The sequence below is a fragment of the Corvus moneduloides genome, chromosome 3 (genome assembly GCF_009650955.1).
Source record: "Corvus moneduloides isolate bCorMon1 chromosome 3, bCorMon1.pri, whole genome shotgun sequence".
Taxonomy (NCBI): Eukaryota; Metazoa; Chordata; class Aves; order Passeriformes; family Corvidae; genus Corvus; species Corvus moneduloides.
In genome coordinates, this window is record NC_045478.1 from 73,720,894 (window position 1) to 73,739,535 (window position 18,642).

The 18,642-nt window shown below is 36.6% G+C and overlaps 1 protein-coding gene across 4 annotated transcripts in view; it reads right to left on the minus strand.

Annotated features, from left to right (window-relative positions):
- FMN2 (formin 2) overlaps window positions 1-18,642 on the minus strand; it is a 166,291-nt gene that overhangs the window by 5,602 nt on the left and 142,047 nt on the right. For all 4 annotated transcript variants that reach the window (XM_032102204.1, XM_032102201.1, XM_032102203.1 and 1 more), the window contains one exon: window positions 8,760-8,909. In XM_032102204.1, coding sequence (XP_031958095.1) covers window positions 8,760-8,909 — 150 coding nt within the window. The remainder of the gene's footprint in view (window positions 1-8,759; window positions 8,910-18,642) is intronic.

An 18,642-nucleotide genomic window follows, 5' to 3' on the forward strand; every position in this document is an offset into this window, starting at 1 on the left:
CACACTGTTTAAACTTTGTGATGCAGAAAAGCAGATAAAATGTTACCTTTAAAGTAAGGGCAATAGTCTTACTTCAGTTGGAAAATAATTGCCACTGGCAAGTTTTTGTCATCTTAGGTTTTCTCTATTGGCCATGAATGTTTCTTCATCTTTCCATGAAACTAAAAAGACTTAAGCAAAACCACATTGCTTCTGTCAGCTCATGCCTGGTTCAAGTCATATTTCTCACAGTGGCAAGCAAATCCCTGTGTACCTTCCTCTTGTTCAGGCTTTTCCTGCACTACTTCCCACTGACATCAGTGAGACCCTGATCAGCATGGAGAGGCAAGATAATAATCTGAGAAAAAAAGGTGCAAAAATTGCATGAACACTACTGATTATGGGTTAACTCAACTCAAGACTGGGTTAACTCAGCTGTGGTGCATTGATAGAGCTTTATGAAGAAACAAATGGATCTAATTCAATAATGGGTGGAGGAAAAAGGATGTTTGGAGAAAACAACACAAGAGTCGCAACAGTCACAAAAGGAGAAGTAATAGCATACAACAACGTATTTCCAAGCTCCAGGCCAAAATGACACTACCACTGTGCCAATGCAGAGGTCAAAGAGCAAAAAAACAGTTAAAAAGACATTCCTAGAAAAGGGGTGGGTATTCAATTATCAGGCCCTGTGTGGAAAGATAGGCTGCCACTGGGGAGACTGTGGAAGAAAAGTCTGAGGAAGGTGAGTGTTCCCCAGTTCCTGAGAATTACGACCCTTAGGCAAAGACAGGCATTTGATAGATTGATTTATTGTTCTGAAGATCTGTTTTTACTTTAAGCTATTTAGTTCCACACTACTAACACTTTTTGTTAGAGAGGCTGTGCAGTCCCCTTATAGAGCCATCACTCTCAACGGCAACCAAATCCTTAGAAGTAGGACAGATCTTCAAGGCATGATCTGAGAGTGGTAGAGGAAGATGGATGTGGAAAGGATGGATGTGGAAAGGACATGGTGTGCTTGGTCACTTGGTAAGTGTGATGGGAATGCTTTGCAAGCTTGCAGTGTGCCAAGCTTCTTTGCTAAACTGATGCTCAAACTATCCCACTTCATACTTTTCAAGTGCTTCTCAAACTCTAATTTCTTTCAGCAAACTGACTCGGGTTCATTTACTGTCACTCCCTGTCCCATCTTATGCCAATTCAGGCTCAAAAGTCAGCATAGCAGTTTGACAGAAAAGATAACATCAGCTGTGTTACCTTTAGCAATTTTTGCCTCTTATTCCTTTCTCAAGTAATTTCTTGATTTTGTCTTAGTGAGAACATAATCCTAAAAAAACTAGTCTTCCCAGCCTAGACAACCAGAGAGTTGATTAACTCTCACTTTAGTAATCTGAGGAGCAGAGTTATTCAGGCCTAGGGCAGATTCTATAAATACTTGTTAAGAGTGTTCATCACTTGAATTTCCTTAAATATTAAATTCAGCTAAAGCATTTCTAGCATTATTTTAGACAGAATATACTTCCAAACAGCCTCAACAGTCAGAAAATGTTTAGGGAACATACAACATTGGGCAATCCATGGATCAGCTAAAAAAAATTTAAACAAAAAATCTACAAGGGAATGAACAGTCAGTCACTTACAGAGCCTAAGAATTATGTTCCTGAAATCTGTACTAAATAAGATTGAGTCTATCAATTGTCACCTGTAACAAAAGAAGTAGTTTCTTATTTCCATCATAATAAAAACTCTTCTCCAGCACTATCACCTCCTCATACCTCGTATTTATTGTGAGACAAAGATATAAAAATTATTAATAAGTATAAAGATAGCCTGTAAGATGAATAAGCAAGTTACACTTTGGCATGCACACAGGAAAAAGAAACCAGACATGCTTAAAAACCCAAAAGACAGAGTATTTTTATCTACCTTCTAGACCAAAAGCCAGCCTGGCCATAACCTTATCAAGGCTTAAAGACTTTCTGTCATCATTCAATCCATTGAAGGGGTAGCCACTTCCCTGCCACTAAACATTAATAATTTTGTCTGAAGTATCAGTGGCAGACAGATTCATTTCCTACTGGCTCCATCTAGGCTTGGTCGCGCTACACTTCACTAGCGAGCACTATGACATGACAAATGTAATCACAGTGAGAGGACTGGAAAGTTATGCCTTAGATAATAGAGCTGCTCACAAAAACTTCCATGATAAACTCAGACAGATATTACTTTTACAGCTGACAGTATAGTTCATGAAACCCAAAAGACATTTTTCTGCAGATATTCTGTGTTTTTTAACACAAAACAAAGCTGAGGCCAATACTCTTTATACTACTAAGTGTTTATTATCAGTTAAATAAAAGGAGTGTTGCCAAAATATTTTATGTAGCTTTGTCTGGGTTGAAGACTGAGTTAAACTTGTTTACAATAATAATAGTACCTTTACATATAAAAACAAATAAAAAATCCTCCACTAAATTATCACATGCCAGACATCTTTCCGATTTCAAGGGCAGAAAACTTTAAAACTCTCTCCTTAAACTCTGCCAGGGTGATGTTACTATATTTTATTCATTGACTAAAATACTGAAAATATTTTTTGCTAAGGGAGAAACTGAACCATAAAACCCAGAATGGAAAATTACAATTCCCAACATAAAAGTGGAGTAAAAAAATTTAGACCTTTTACTTTCATGCCGATAGGGTTGAAGTCATGACACAGATATGATTCAGTAACTGACTGCAAAGACCTTATTCAGATATGAAGTACATTGTAATATACCTGCACCCCTCAAACAAACTGATGAAACCTAACCTCTGCCTACCAATAGAGAAATAATATATTGGACTATCATGACAACCCTGCCAACTCCTTGCCTGGTTAATTCAAGGACCACGAGGCAGACAGTGGCTGTTGGAAAGACACAGTGATTAATCATAATTTCACTCAGAGGACCACAGAAAAACCAATTAAAATGTTTTAATCTGGCCACTTAACAAAAAAAAATAACCTGTAGCAGGACCCTAAATAACATACCTCCTCTGTCAACACTGTAGACTTTGGGGAATACATTTCAGACTTTTTTAGTGTTCATCATGTCAAATGGTCCTAAAATAAAGCTTTGAGGCCAACTGAAATGAAAATCAGACTTTCCCATTTACAGAGTCTCACTGCAGTTCACCAAACACTTAAAAATATTCTGAAAGTATTTCAATTCAGAAATACTTAGTTTCACTTTGTTCTCTGGCAATCATACTCTTGGTGATCTAGGGGTTCGGGTCTTATCTGTGCAGAGATATACAGATGTGAATAAATACAAAAAAAAAAGAATACTGTGCAAAACATGATTTAAAAATTATAATTTTGACATTAAAGAGAATTTCACCTTGAAAATGTAATGAAATAAAAAAATTGAACTGTTAAGGATGGCTATATTTCTAATAAAATGAGAACATACACATACCCACTTAAATACATTTCATGACCTTTGTAAACAAATTGTCAAAGTGGCCAGTATTTCAAGCTGTATCTTCAGGCAAAATGGAAATCACTTTTCCACAGACTTCACATATCAAGACTGAAATTAAACTAAGAAAAGATAGTTATCACCTTCCACTGTTTTTCTTCCAACTGAAGTCATGTTGCTCTCAAAGAAGCTGGCTACATTTGGGTTATTTTGTTAGGAAATTCAACAGGAAATGATAAGGGAAGGGAAGAAGACCAGAGGTGAGGTAAAACTTGTAATCAGCTAGCAAAAGAAATTAAACTCATGAGTGAACAGAAGTGTGAAACTCTGTGTTAGCTGTAAAACATTTTTAAGCAGCAGATGGGGTAAATGAAGGCAAAAAACCCAATGTGTAGAAAACGATACAAAAAGTCTCAGTAAACAGACTACATGGAAAAGAAAACTTAAAGAGAATATGGAAACATTCCCTGGACAGAAGAGTTGCTACACTGGGTATGCTGGGGCTACTACATTGGATAATTGGTAGCTACAAGATTGGTAGTACAAGCAAAGATGAGAATTGAGTGAATAGAAGAGATTAGTGAAGAGAAAATTTAAAAAAATGAAGTCAGCTGAAGAGCCACAACATTAAGGTATCTCCAGTGCAGGAGATGGGAAAGTAAGAGGCTTTGAACTTTGCTGCATGAGGTAAAAAGTGCCCATCCATCATTATGTAGTGACTCAAAAATGACTCAAATGACTCAAAAAGACACAGTAAGGTTCTTCTCAAACACGTAATAAAACCCCCTGATGTTAGACTATTCCCTATACTGATACCATAAAACATGCCCAGAGCCATGCACTTACACGTAATGGATGTTGCCATTATGCCAACTCCATGCACTGGTATAGCAAACTGCCCGTGAGCAAGGAAGTTCACATCTTCAGTAGTTCAGGGTCAGTCCGGGTTACAGTAGCTTTTAAGCCTTTATGACCATCTCAAAACTTTTGGGGACTAGTATTTAATGACAAATGCTGCTCATTTGTAAAACATTACAATGCTTTATTGCACCTCAAATGCCAAAGTGATCATTTTGCCTGGGAATGAAAACACTGACAAGTACAAAAAGTGACAGGTCTGTTTAAAATTTTTAATTATGTAATTATTTTCACCAATATGCAAGTATTTTTTGAATATGTTGGCCCTGTTTTCATCATAGGCAAATGTAGTTCTTGATACAAGAAGTGGTGAAGAGGAAAAGGTTGAAAAAAGATGGAAAAGATCGCTACATGGTAGGAATGATGGTATCCTATATCACTGTGGCTTTAACGATCCCACCCAATCTGACATTACAGCTATGAAAACAGTCTGTAAACTTAATTATGAAATTATGATTGGTATCCACCTTCTTTTATGCAAAACATACATACTAGGATGCAACGTAATGTGCCAGCATGATACACCACCATCACCAGATAGATGCTACTGAAGCCCTTCTGCTGTTTATGTGGGCGCCATTCTGGAATCCAACATCACAGAAGTCACAAAAATTAGGAAATATTGCACATTTGGAACTAGTTTTTTACTAGATCCTTCACTATGTTTAATATTTGTAAGCACCACTTGGCTCATAGCTGCAAATGGAAATATTTTTCCTGTCCTATAAAACACAGAATTGCTTAAAAATGTTAGACTAAGGTATTCAAAAGGATTTTCCACCAAAGATCCAGACTGAGAAACTTATCTCCAAATGCTGCTTTTTTTCCACAAACTTTTCTCTCAAAAGCAGTGCTAAGAAATGAAAGTTCTGTTCACCTCCCCCTAACCAAAACACAATGGTGTATTCATAAAAAAAAAAAAAGACTAATTGCCAAAAATGCACAATGAAGAAGAAAAAAAAACATACTGAAATGTTGAGCAACCTCTTTATCTGAACAGCAAATGGTCTCTTTTTGAGGTATTGCCTCACAGGACTGTTCCTAGCTGCTGAATCTTTGGTGTGTCTAGGCTTTTTAAAGTAGATTTTCCAGGGCCCATAACAGTATATTGTCATCAGAAATCTATTAAAGATAACAATTTTGAAATACTCCCAAAACCTGAAGATCCATTAATTATTCAATTCAATGTCATGTAAAACTGTCTTCTGTTTTGAAATGTCATGATGAGTCGTAAACCCAAGCCTACCAGCATGCAGCTCAGTTGGTTAGAGTGTAATAAACACATTGAGATTAAAGCTCCCAACTCAGAAAATGTATCTACCCATGACTACTCACTAACATAACACTTGGAGCTTTTAGCTGGCATTACAGAACCATGCCAAGCAAAATGTTACCCCACTAAACATACTCCACATGTTCATCATTTCCCTCTCATGTTGCAACTCCATATACATTTTTCTTCTCTTTTCTTCCATCTCTGCATTTCTTTGCAAGTGCCTATTCCCATGTCCCTTGATTTCTCACTCTCAAGTCTGACTCACTGGTTCATATTATAAGCGTTAACAAAACATCCCTTAAATTGGTCTGAGAGGACATTGCTCGTGCAATGGGATTTAATGCCCTCCTCTGCAAGCAGAAGTGGCAGCTTACCAATATGCTCCTCGCTGTGCAACGTACAGATATCCCATGCCAGACTTTAAATTGCTCAACAGCAAGTTTTAAATCATCCTGCCGAGGAGTCTGTAGGGAGACATACCAGTCTTTCTGCAGAGGGAGATCAATGAGCTGTGGAGACATGCTGGCCAGGAATCTCCCTTTCATCTAGATATACACAGTGTGACACACCAGGTGCCAGCTTAACTGCTATTCTTACGGGAATGGGCAACTTCTGCATTTGAGAGGCGAGTGCATTTTTCTGAGTTTATACATTATTTTTAATGTGTCAAAGATTTATCGTGGGAGTTAAAGGGTTGAATAAAGTCAGCCAAAAAAAATTCTCGAGCTTAGTGTGATGCAAGATATCAGGGGCTTACAGAATTTTACCATTGTGTTGATCTTGATTATGAACTCTCCTCTGCTGGCATCGCTGACACAGCCTCTGTTCAGCAACATGACTCTTAGTAAAGGCAAGGGCCACACTGAGCTTATGAGCATTGTATAACTTATACGTACATATACATTTAGAGGACACATATATCTGCCCCTCGCTCTCTCCTCCTCCAGCTCTCCCATCTAGAAATACAACTAATATAAGGTAAATCTTCGCTGAATTGCATGGGCCCTCTAGAATAGCAAGCAGTCTGAAGAGAGGGAAACACATCCAGAGCTGGAGAGGACCAACAAGTGTAAGCACCTCACTCATATCCAGAAAAGGGAGGATGGAACTGTGGCCCTGCATATGAGTTTCTGCCATACCATTCATCTGTTCCTAGGAAGGTCTGATCTGGTATCTATGACATGATATTGATACTAACCTTTGACAGCAATGGTGAGACTTTTTCTAAGTCTAAGCCCTGCCTCACCTGAACAAATGAAATAGAGCAGAAGATTTAAACTTGATGAGGCAAGTAAAAGTTAAAATTCAAAACAAAAATCTACTTGTGATTTTCATGATATATAATTTTTCAGTCTTAATCTCAGTGATTTCCTGGACTGAAGTTACGCAGTTCTGTCTGTCCCTCTGGGAGAACCGCCTTCAAACCACCAGTTCCGAGCCTGGATTTGGATCTCCCTGCTGTTCTTCCAAGGGATGTCCCAGTTTCTTTTCCTACTGTAGGTCCCTCTCACTGTCCTTTCCCTTCCCTGTCACATCTTGCACCTGCAGCCATTTTGTACATTATACATGTTCAGTTCCTTTCAGGCTAAAAACACCCTTGCCCTAGAAGGGACAAGCTGGCAGACACCATGTTTTTCTCTGCTGCTTCAACACATCCTCTTAGTATACACATAGATTGAACTCAAAGAGGGTCAAATGATCGTATCTCAATCCCATTCTTCTCTTAAGCTTTAGATGTTTAAGAAAAATAGGAGGAAGAAGTTTTGTGCTCATTTAGTTAATGTCTTTTAAAGAAAACTATTTTACAGTGAGAACCCTCTGGAAGATTTTTGGGTTAAGGAAAATAGCTTAGTATTTTGAAATAAAAGGACATTTTTCTTAAATGCTTTTCTGTAAAATACACAAGACTAAATTAACCTATATTAACTAGGCAGCTAAATCCCTGCATAGCAAACCAAAGATATTATTTAACTTTCAAATCTGTTTCAAAGAGATACACTTAATTACATAAAATTAATTCATCCAGTCAGTAATATGAAATAGATCCCCAGAGATCTGCTGTACTGTGTTAACATTTGCACCATGCTCTTGCCATGGTTGCAGAACCCAGACTTTTTCACTGTGAGACTGCTTGTTCCAAAATGTACCCACTTACAGCAAATATATATATGGTATATATGACATTGACTATATAGATGCCTCAGGAAAGTTTTCAGTAACTTTCTAAACCAGTAGTCAGATGTCAGTGACAATCACATAGGATGAGTATATTTGAAAAAAGGGCCTGTTCTTGTCAATTTACCTAATAACAGGCTGAAGTAAATTTAATGAATCTAAAGCTTCAATCCCATCAATGTTCAGGCTCAGATACAGCTTCAACTGGAGTTGCTAACAGTTGTAGGATTATATAACAGTGCTTAGAATTTACATGTTTGCACTTGTTTAATTTTTCCTTATATGACATTTATTACTTTTTAAACAACTGATTAATTCTTGGCATAATTTTTATAAACAAAGGGTGACCACAATGGACTATCTGTATGCAGATGAGTACAGACTTCCTAACTTTTAAAACACGGACCAGACACCATGGCTGATTTTTCAAAGAAAGCATTTCTTCATGCCATATATACCACACTTACTCTTGTGTACCCCATCGCTTGGGCTGTGATTTCTGTCTTCCTTTTTCCCAACATCGTCACACAAATATTTACAGTATGCCATGTCAGGAATGTCTCAATCTCCGCAATGCCATGTCTTAATGCCTTGACTTTGACTAAATACGCTAATGGAAAATCTTTAATCAACTTTCAGGCCTAAAACAAGCCTTCCATTCCTCAGATTCATAGCAGCAGAGTAGTTACATGCTCTGCCAAAAACACTAGACCCAAAAAACTTTAGCACAAACTAGTATCAAAATCCCATTCAAAAATTAGTATGACTAGGGGTTGGGGGCAGTGGGGGTGGGTGTCATGATCTGTTAAAAAAACAAAACCTGAGAAAACTCCAAAAGGCATTCAATAGGCTGTGTGCTAATGAAGTGCGGCTGACTGGTTTCTGTGCGATTGCTCCCAATAACATTCTTTGAGAAAAGCCTTTGAACAAACAAACAAATGTACCTTTCTTGAAGAATAAGTTTGTTTTCCTTCTTCCAGAAGTCTTTGAAGTCAGAACTGAATTCATGCCAAATACTGAAGAAAGAATGTGGGGACACCTCCTTCTCGCCCATTTTTGGTTTCATACAGAAATAGGCTGTCGTTTCCAAAAAGCTGTCGAAGAAAGCAGAAATAGCAAATGCTTCAGTACCTATTGAGGCATTTTTTTTAATTTGACGCTGACATATTATTTAATTATTCTTGGTAGCAAATCTAAAATAAAAGAATATAAAAATATAACAGCTCTGAGCTCTTCATACAGAAGCAGGTACACAACGTAAGATGATTCTTCAGTAAAGTTGGGATCTGGGTTTTATCACAGTTTCTAGTTTTGACCAAAGAATTTTCCATTTCAAAAGCTAAAATGAACACGCTGTCTGCAGCCCTGCAAATCCAGATAGCCACACCCACCCATATACTGCTTTTCTGTTGTGTTTAAAGCTGTTTTCAAAACACAGAGTCAAAGCCCATAAAGGACTGTAAATAAACTTCTTCAAGTTCTGTTAGATCTGTGCTACAACACAATAGCTTAGGCTGGAGACTACATAGAAACATTAAAACTCAAACCTACTTTGTACTAAACAAGAAATGACGCAACAGAAAACTTGGCCAGCAGCAGCTGTGCTAGAAAACAGGTGTCCATTGTGACTCTAGCAGAACAATCCAACAATCCCTTCTGAACACAGCAGAAGTAAAGCTCGTGTAGCAAACGCATAAGCTACTCCTCAAGTAAAAACTACTCCTGAAATGCAAAGGTCATATTTCCCACACTGAATGCAGACTGTGACTGCAAAGAAAATGTAGTGTATTTCTGAGTTTGACTGGTTTCTCTTTTATTTCAGGAATGTTACAGGAGGGTACAGAATAATTATTTTTAAAAATATTGCTTGATTAACTATTACTCCATTTTGTTTTTCACTTTGCATTTTGTAAATACTGGAGATTTTAAGAATGTTTTCCTGATCTGAAGCTCAACATAGAAGCCACTGGAGAATTGCTTATTTTACAAAAAATTCAATAGAAAACTCTCTCTTGAAATATAATTGTAGGTGTTTTTCTCACTGATCTATTATTATTCATTGGCTCCTACAATTTTCTCTGAAGCAATCATCACAGTTTTAATCACTTTAATTATGAGTAAAAATCCAATTCCAGTTAAATGGATGGAAATGTAATTTTAGTCACAGAAGTTATATCTTCATTCATGGATTATGATGGTGACAATAACATACAAAGATTCAACCATTCAGAGGGTCAATCTCACAAATTCTCCAAGAAAATGTTTATTTTAGTTCTCAAACCCGAATATTCCAGTTCTTTTCCCTAACCTGAAAAACAAGCATCTATATATATTATCATGTTGCTGAATAAAAAAGCCTGCATCTTAAAAATTTAACATCAATTTACCAATCAAATTTTACTCCAAATTTTACATCACATTTTTTCTCTTAATTTGCAATTTATTTTTCCATTCGCTGAAGCAAACTGAAGCTGTTGAGTAACAAAGATGTAGCACATAAAAATACAGAAGACAAAAACATCCTTATTTTTTAACCCATGACATCGATACTCAAATGCCTCCTCACCTGATTATGCCATTTTTTCAGCTCTCTCAGTTAGACTACCATGGCACTCTGTTCTGTAACTCAGTGCTTGGCCAATAAACAGAATGCTTTTCTTTCTGGGCTTGGCTCTGTTGTGGTTTTGGCTTGGGTTTTTTTTTCAAATTATTTATTAATGAGTAATAGTACTGATTAAAATATTCCATTTTACTTATTTACATTTTCCCCACAGTTTTATACTGGGGAAGGTATTTATCATCTATCCTCTGATTCCACAGAATCATTCAAAAAGAATATCCCTGACACTGCAGTCAGCTGCACTATGTTTCAAACTTCTTCCTGTTGTCACATATTCTCAACTTTTTGCAAGACTGCAAACATACCAGGGAGATATTTTTTCTCCCGGTCTCTTCCCCCAGAGTTACAGCTCTGTAGCTGGCTAGCAGGGAACTCATATCAAAGGCTCATTTGAATTTTCAGAATGAACTGACAATATTTTTGGAGGAACGTGAGGAATAAAGAACAAGAGAGAAATCTGGAGGCGTCAGCTGAGTCAATGACTTATTTTTGAAGAAGCTCTTTGGAGTTTAATGGAATGAAATCCCTTAATGATTTGCAAAACAGAGAAAGACAAAATTTCAAATAAGAAGCCTTGTTTTGAGAAATGTGTCTTCATAACATTTTGCAAATGACAACGATGAGAAAAGAATTTGACAGTGAATGGCCCATCCTAAGTAATGCTTTTATATTTGAGATAATGAATTCCATGACAGGAAAACATCCCAAGAAACAGGAAGTCAATCAAAATGAAATTCATACCATATAAAAGAATGCTCAGTCAAAAACAATAGATAAACAGCACTAACGTCTGTTAAAGGTGCAAAGACTTCCATTACTCTTCAGTTATTCCAACTATCCTCTGAGAGGAGGAGGAGATAACCAGTGGTTCTTTCTCTGGTGACTGAAAATCTCCCTGAGGACCACTTGTATAACCAGTGCAATCTTACACATTCATACAGCTGTGTCTAACAGCTGTAACATAATTACTAGGTTTATAGAGAGCAGAGAAATGCTCATACAGGTTGCTTGACTCCCTAGCAGTTAGTTTGGGAGGTAAGGAAAATTATCTGTCTGTGAAATGTGAAACAGCAGCAGCATAGCAGGTTGTCATTGTTAGTATGTCACACCTTTCTAATGCCCAGTAACAATGCACAAGACATCAGCTGCAGCACAATAATACTTCAGGGCACAAATCTCTATGGATCAAATAATTTTTTCTATACATGCAGATCAAACAGTCAAGACAGTTACCACACTTTTTCTAACCAGAGAGGTCTACCCTTATTTAGCATTAAAGTCTCTTAGAGTGCATTTAGAAGACATATGGAAACTGCTTGCTATACATTTGATGCTGTCATTTTTATAGTACAAGACAAAATGGCATAATTCACACATGAAAGACAAAGCAAATAAAGCCAATCCAAATGCATCAGATAATAAAACATGGGCAGAAATAAATCCTGTTACCATGGTCTTTAAATACCTGATTTGGAAATGTTTACATATGTCAAACTAGACATATCTCAAGGCTAATTCCAGGAGGGGACATGCATTTTAAATAGAAAGAGAAATTTGGATGACATTGCCATAGCCCCAAGACTAGATACAATCCTCTCAGAATTCAGCCAGGCAGTAAATATCTTAAATATTTCTGGTGCTTTTCTCTGTTGCAAGCCATTCAAATTTTCCTGTTCATTCTTCAGCAGATTTTGAAACAAAATATATGCAAATACTATTGTCACTATTCCTAACTGTGCATCACATAGACATTTTGGATCAAATAAGGGAGCCCAAAAGCCTTTTGTTTCTATACTTAAATTAAGTTCTGCATCATACAACCTTGGGAAACTCATCTGACCTCTCTGAATTTCATTTCATCTATCTGAAAAATTAAATATTTATTTTGAAACAAGTATTGCAAAGCTTGTTTAGTGTCCATTTCTCAAGTGAAAAGTTCATACTTATCCATACTCTTTCTGAGAGTCATGAAAAGAATGTGCATTGGAGATCTTGGAGTCATGGAAGAGGGAAGGAAGGGCATGCAACTTAGTTTCAGGGATTAAAGTAGGTAAAGGAGGTCATTGCCTTTGCTTCAAACAGCCTGACTTTTCAAGCATGATTAAAATAAGACAGTATTGTTCACACTACTGTCTTATCCTGACATGGCAAAAGCCAGAATTCTTTAAACAGGTTTCAGACTGGGTTTCATAGCCCTCAAGCTGGCCCCGAAGGAGAATTAAGTAACACCAACTTTCTCAGAACAATGGAAGAGCTGCTTATCTCTGAAAAGTAAGGAAGGAAATAAATAAAGATGGTTAGTTCCTTTTCTTCCTTTCTTATCTTCTAATGTCTTTGGTTTGTGTAATTCAGAAAAATCACTTCAGACTGATGTCTAAACTCACTGCTTACTCAAATGTAGAAATTTGATGAATGAATCACTGGACTTTTATGTGTGCTCCCTTGAGTATGAGTCTATGAAAGTGATTTTTCTATTTGGAGGAAAGAAAGGAATGGATGTACTAAAAGCCAAGACAAATTTAATCATATGAAAAAGAAGAGAAGCTGTTCACATTGCAAATGGCTCACTGACAGCAATACTAGCTAATAGATCTGATCCATTAGGAATATTTAAAGAGCAGCTATTGATTATTCAACGTTTTTTCCCCATTCCATTCTGAGAACAACTAGCAAAAAGTTGCAGACAATAATTCAAATTCAAACCTGCTGTCTGGGGTGCATTGGCTGGTTTATAAACATGTACAAAAGCAAATCAACAATACTAAGCAATAGACAGCAGTAGTTTCATCTCAGCATTATTTGATCAGGCTTCCTTGGCTAAACAAATAGCAAAGTAACCATAGGTACAGACACGCCCTGGCTGACCTTCCTGAGAAATGGTGAACGCATGCACAAACACACTTGCATCTGGTTTTCCCATGCAGCAAACTAAATCACCTGAGAGAGTAAAGATTTGCTTCAATGTGGATTTAACAGCAGAAAGAAGTGTTTCTGTTCTGCACTGTTTAACAGACTACATCTTTTGGTTGAAGTTGCAACATGGATATTCTTTTGGCTTTATAAATCTCTAAGCATCACTTATATACATTAGTGATTAAGAACAGTTAGTGTAAATGGTGCTAATCTGTTATTTTTGCAAAGCAGTTGTGTAAATCAGGCTGAAACTACTGAAGTACCTTTTAGTTTGATTAAACTCACAGATAAAATTTAGAACTAAGCATAGTCTACCAAAACAAAGAAGGTAAAAGGGAAAGAAAAGCTTGTATGTGCCTCCTACTACTTTCAATTTGGCATGAGTCTTATCTAAAGCCAAATTGAATCGATAGGCACGTAAGCCTGTTCAGAGTGTTGATCTTGAATTGTTAACTACATTTGAAAGATGAGTACAATATCTAAGTAACAGTATTTGCTTCCTGGATGCTAATAATTGATAATAATTGCTAATAATTGTGATAACTGAATCATCACATTAGTATTTGTTTTGTTTTATAAAGAGACCAAGGCTTTGTATGTATTTTCTAAGTGTATTCAACATCTGAAAGTAATACCAAGAGTTAATCTTCAGACAGAATACCAATCAGTCCAACAAGGTCACACAAAATTATGTAAAATAAAAGAGAAACAGCATCCTGGTTATTGAGATAGCACAAGACTGTTAGGAAACTTTATATGCATAGCATCCTATGAAGGCTGTAATTATCTATTGATGTATTTTGCTGAGGGTCCTTTTTTGCACTGTAACTTTGCACCACTTTCTTCACCTATTGTTTTTTTTTAGAAAAAAAAAGTTTAATTGCCTTTCCTCAGTGCTGTCTCTTGTTCTGCATGATTATAAGTGAGAAAATATAAAAAATAAATACAGGTTCATTCAAGATAAATAGTACTTAAATGCTGGTAAGAAATTTCTTCTTGTCCTTTTACTTTTCCCCCCTTTTTATAAAGGAAGAAAAGTAACTTTCTTATATTAAGAAGAAAGTTGAGATAATATTCCAGCTTAAATTAGCTGCCAGAATCATTAATCTCTTCTTTCATTTGCCAATTCCTATTGTGTAACTACGTATTTTGTAATATTGTTCCTTAGAAAACAACGGTCTCAAGAGATTTTTCCTTCCCTCTAAAAAAAACCTGCCAAACATTTGCAATGTTTTGAATCCTAAGTCATCTCCCTCATGTCTAGTCCCTTGCCTCTTATAAATTCATATTAAACAAAAAGTGTTTTATTGCTCCAACCATATGAAAATTAGCAGCTTCAGTAAGAGCAAAGAAATCCCTCTACCTTTGAAGTACCATTTTTTTTCTCCCAACAAAAGCTCAACAGAAAGCATCCAATACGAAGAACAGAAAATTATGTTTTTACAGGCCAGTCTGTCTTGCTCATGAGAATTTTAACACCCTCGCTTCCAATACTAGGAATGCTTTGCAACTTTAATGTTCATCTTCAATGATCAGTATTATTAGTTTTACGTAATGATTAGTAACACAAATGCAGAACTTCCATATTTTACACTAATGGCAGCAGACCCTGTAACTGAATACTGTTTCATAGCACAGAGCATACACTATGACACAGACTGTTAAATTCAACAGGTATCAGGACTAAAGCTTTGCACTCAAACATTTTGGGAAAAATAAAATTTTAGGAAGACCAATGATCTCATGGTGTTAACAGTGAATAAACCCTTCACATATCAGATTGCCATTTCAACCTCAATTTAAACTGTTATTCCAGACCCTTCTATTTACTTCCTTCAGTGGGAGAGTATTACTTTAGTCCTGTCTTTCACGAACAAAGGGCCTCTTAACAAAAGGTTGCAAAACAGCAAAATAAAATGGCCATAACTAAACCAAATGATACTTTTGTTAAAAGGTGAACTTGAGCTCTGAGACCTTCAAAATCTCTATTTCTAGAAAATAATTTTATCAGGTCCAGAATAAGATTTATTCGTTGGGTATGATGACATTTGCCTAATCAAGTCTTGTTCCTTATATCTTCTGGAAATAGCAGGCTATCAGGGATCACAGTTGATACTACATTTAAACAGTATTCTGCAAGATTTTCCCTCACTGGTTTAATTACTTTTTTCTCCGTATTTTTATTCTCTTTCTCTCTAAAACAATAGGCTCTAACCTGGTCCCTCTGTGTGTTTGGGTTGAGTTTGGGTTGAGTCTGGGTTTTTGCATTACTCTGATGTAAACAAGTGCTCCACTGATATAACAATGCCATCTTTTATCCAAGGTGGCATAGGATTAGGTGCTAAATTTCATCAGGAGGGAGCTATCTTGGCAAACAGAACTTTTCTAACGACAAAAAAACCACAGTGCTGAAAAAGCCATTCTGCTTTTCTGAGTCAGTTTCCAGCTAATTGAAAATCAAAGCTCAGGAAAGGTAGGTTAGAGATATTTTTGCTACCTTCACTAAATCACATGCAAAGCATGTCAGCTACATCTCACCCACTATCTGGGGTTTATGTGAACCTAAATTCTGCTGTGCATATTTAAAGGTTATGTCTCTATTCAAGAATATTATTCAGAATAAAATATGAATTGAGATAGTACATTAGAAACAGAACTAACTTTACGTCTTTTCCTTGCCTCTGACATCTGTATTCTAACAGGCCACTCTGAGAAGAAAAATAGAAAAAAACCCAAGCATTTTTTAGCGTGACTCTTTGAATGCATTTTTAAGTTGCATGTGCTTTTTCCATGTCATTTTAAAATTACAATTTTAACTAATTTCAAACTTTCTCCCAAAATCATGGCTTGAGGTAGTTAAAGTTCTCTAGATGAATTGGTGTCAGCTGCAATCTGCTGTTATCTGAATACTTTGCATAAATGTTTAGGCTCTCTATCTTGGACTTTAATGCTTTTAATTTCATGTTACAGTGGATATCATGCCCATGCTAAGCTGCTCCAGACGTATGGATAGCTCTGTGCTAAACTAGATGTAAGCAATATGAGCATGTGTAAAACAATACCGTGTAATTTTGTGCACTGGAAAGTCAGGCCTAGAAACATATCCAAGAGAAAACTATTTTTCTATCTTAAAAAGACAAACATGTGAGCTTCAGAGATATTAAATAACCCTTGTCTGGTTGAACTTGAAGAAATAATAAGGTGCCGTTAGACGCAGAATACAGTGGTAGAATGAATTTCAACAGCAGTGGTCTGACACAAAAGCTGCTGGCCTCAGTGCTGTAAGAAACTGCTAAAAGCCTCATGTTGAAAGCCCATCTTGGCTTCAGATTATTAACACACCTCATCTTCACTGGAGGCCTTCTTGTTGGGGAAGATGAAACAGGAAAGCCTTATAAATATGACTGCCTGACAAAAGATTTGGGGAATATGAAAAATATAAGCGACATCGAAATGAAAGCCGCTTTTGAAATACCAAGTCTTAGTTACTGAACAACTGGAAAACAATGGTATGGCCGACTGAAGGTAATCCCCTCTTGATTGAACAATACCCTCTGCTTGCAGACAGGTCCAAGGGTCAGAGCAGACCCTACTAGCTCAGCAGAAGGGGTCCAAAGAGTAGTTTTTAGGAGTTAAGATGTAACACTCTATGGTAATATAAGAACTCTTATAGGCTGTATGTAAATGCTATAGGATTTGTATCTTGTATTAGATTGGTTAGTGGAAATTAGAATATTCAGTACAGAAGATGATTTATTGTATTGTAACCAGGACTTCACCATTCCATTCTATTCTCATCACTTCTTCTTCACTCTCATTCCTCTTGCTCTCTCTCTCTTACTTACCCGCTTACTCTCTTGCTCTCTTGGGCCTGCTCAGAGCTGCCAGCTGCAGCTCTAAGCAGTGCCCCTGTACCCATGCCCTTTGCAATAAACCGCATGTTCCAAGATCTGACTTCAGAGATCTCTCGTCTCCGTCCGTCCCGACCGTCCGACTCACCCAAAGTCCCCGCACCTTCTGAGCAACCATTATTACTTAAAGAGGTTATAATCACATTTGGAAGTAGTGCAGAACTGTTGTGCACTAAATACTGTGTTAAAAGCTTGTTATGTTTTTTCAATTTATTGATGACAGCCTCAGCCTTGTGATCTGCCTGCTCCCGTGGTGTGGCTCACTTTTATAACTGAAATTCATGAAAAGGCAAGGTCAGGGTTATCTAAAAAATCTTAACAATTATATAATGAAAGAATAATTTTTCTTAAATCTAGAGCAGATTATTTAGATATCTAGATGGAAACCACACACATGCTTTATCAAATGTCAGGTACACATAAGATTAAGAATAAAATTCAGCATAGATTAAATTTTATATATGTGCATTGACAAAAATACCCTCTAAATATAGCATGTGAAATGAATGTACGGGTTTTTTTTGGCATAATCATAATAATTTCTATTTTGGTGCTCAAGTAAAACTTAGGTTTCAGTTTCTATTCTTTGAAATTTTATTCTTTATAGAATAAAAATGCTTTTATTCTTTATGAAATAAAAATGGTATTAAACACTTGGGTATTATAGAACATCCTAGCATTTTAAATGTTGTCTGATGCAGTTTCACCTTAATGCTTTGTGGTTGCTCTGGAGAGCGTTCTTACTTAATTCAGTGTCCAAGAGCTCTCTCCTTAACATGCATCCACTAATATCATCATAGGTCAGCACAACTATGAATAGAAGAAATCCATCCTTTGCTGAAAACAGAGCTGTTCATGGGGGCTTTCATATTCTTAGAGTCAATTATGACAAAATCCCATGAAAGGAAATTGAAAGACTTCAAAATCTGCCTTGATGAACCGCCAGGTTGGAAAGGTCTTTACTTGGATTTTTCAAATTTAAGCACTTAAGATTCAACTCTCAAGTTATCCCAATATATCCTCTTCATAGAAATGATGGAAACTTTGTGTAGATGAGTTCAGAAAATGGGCAACATTTTCTACAAGGATTAAGTCTAAATGAAAAGGTGGCAGCCACTGGAATTAACAGAAATATTGTATTAAATAACCGCATCACTCTGGATTTGTGAATCATCAATATTCACATATCCAAGCCAAGCTAGACAAACCATACTCCTTTGACCTAAGAAAATTATCTCATGTCTGGAGGAGCTGTTCCCATCCCTTCCAAGGTTTACATGAAGGCTTCACAGTGTCTGGGGTGACCACGCCCTAATTGTTTTCTCTAGGGTGAAGCAGGAAGTTTTACCTCCTCCACAGACTGATTAAGGTAGAACTATCAGG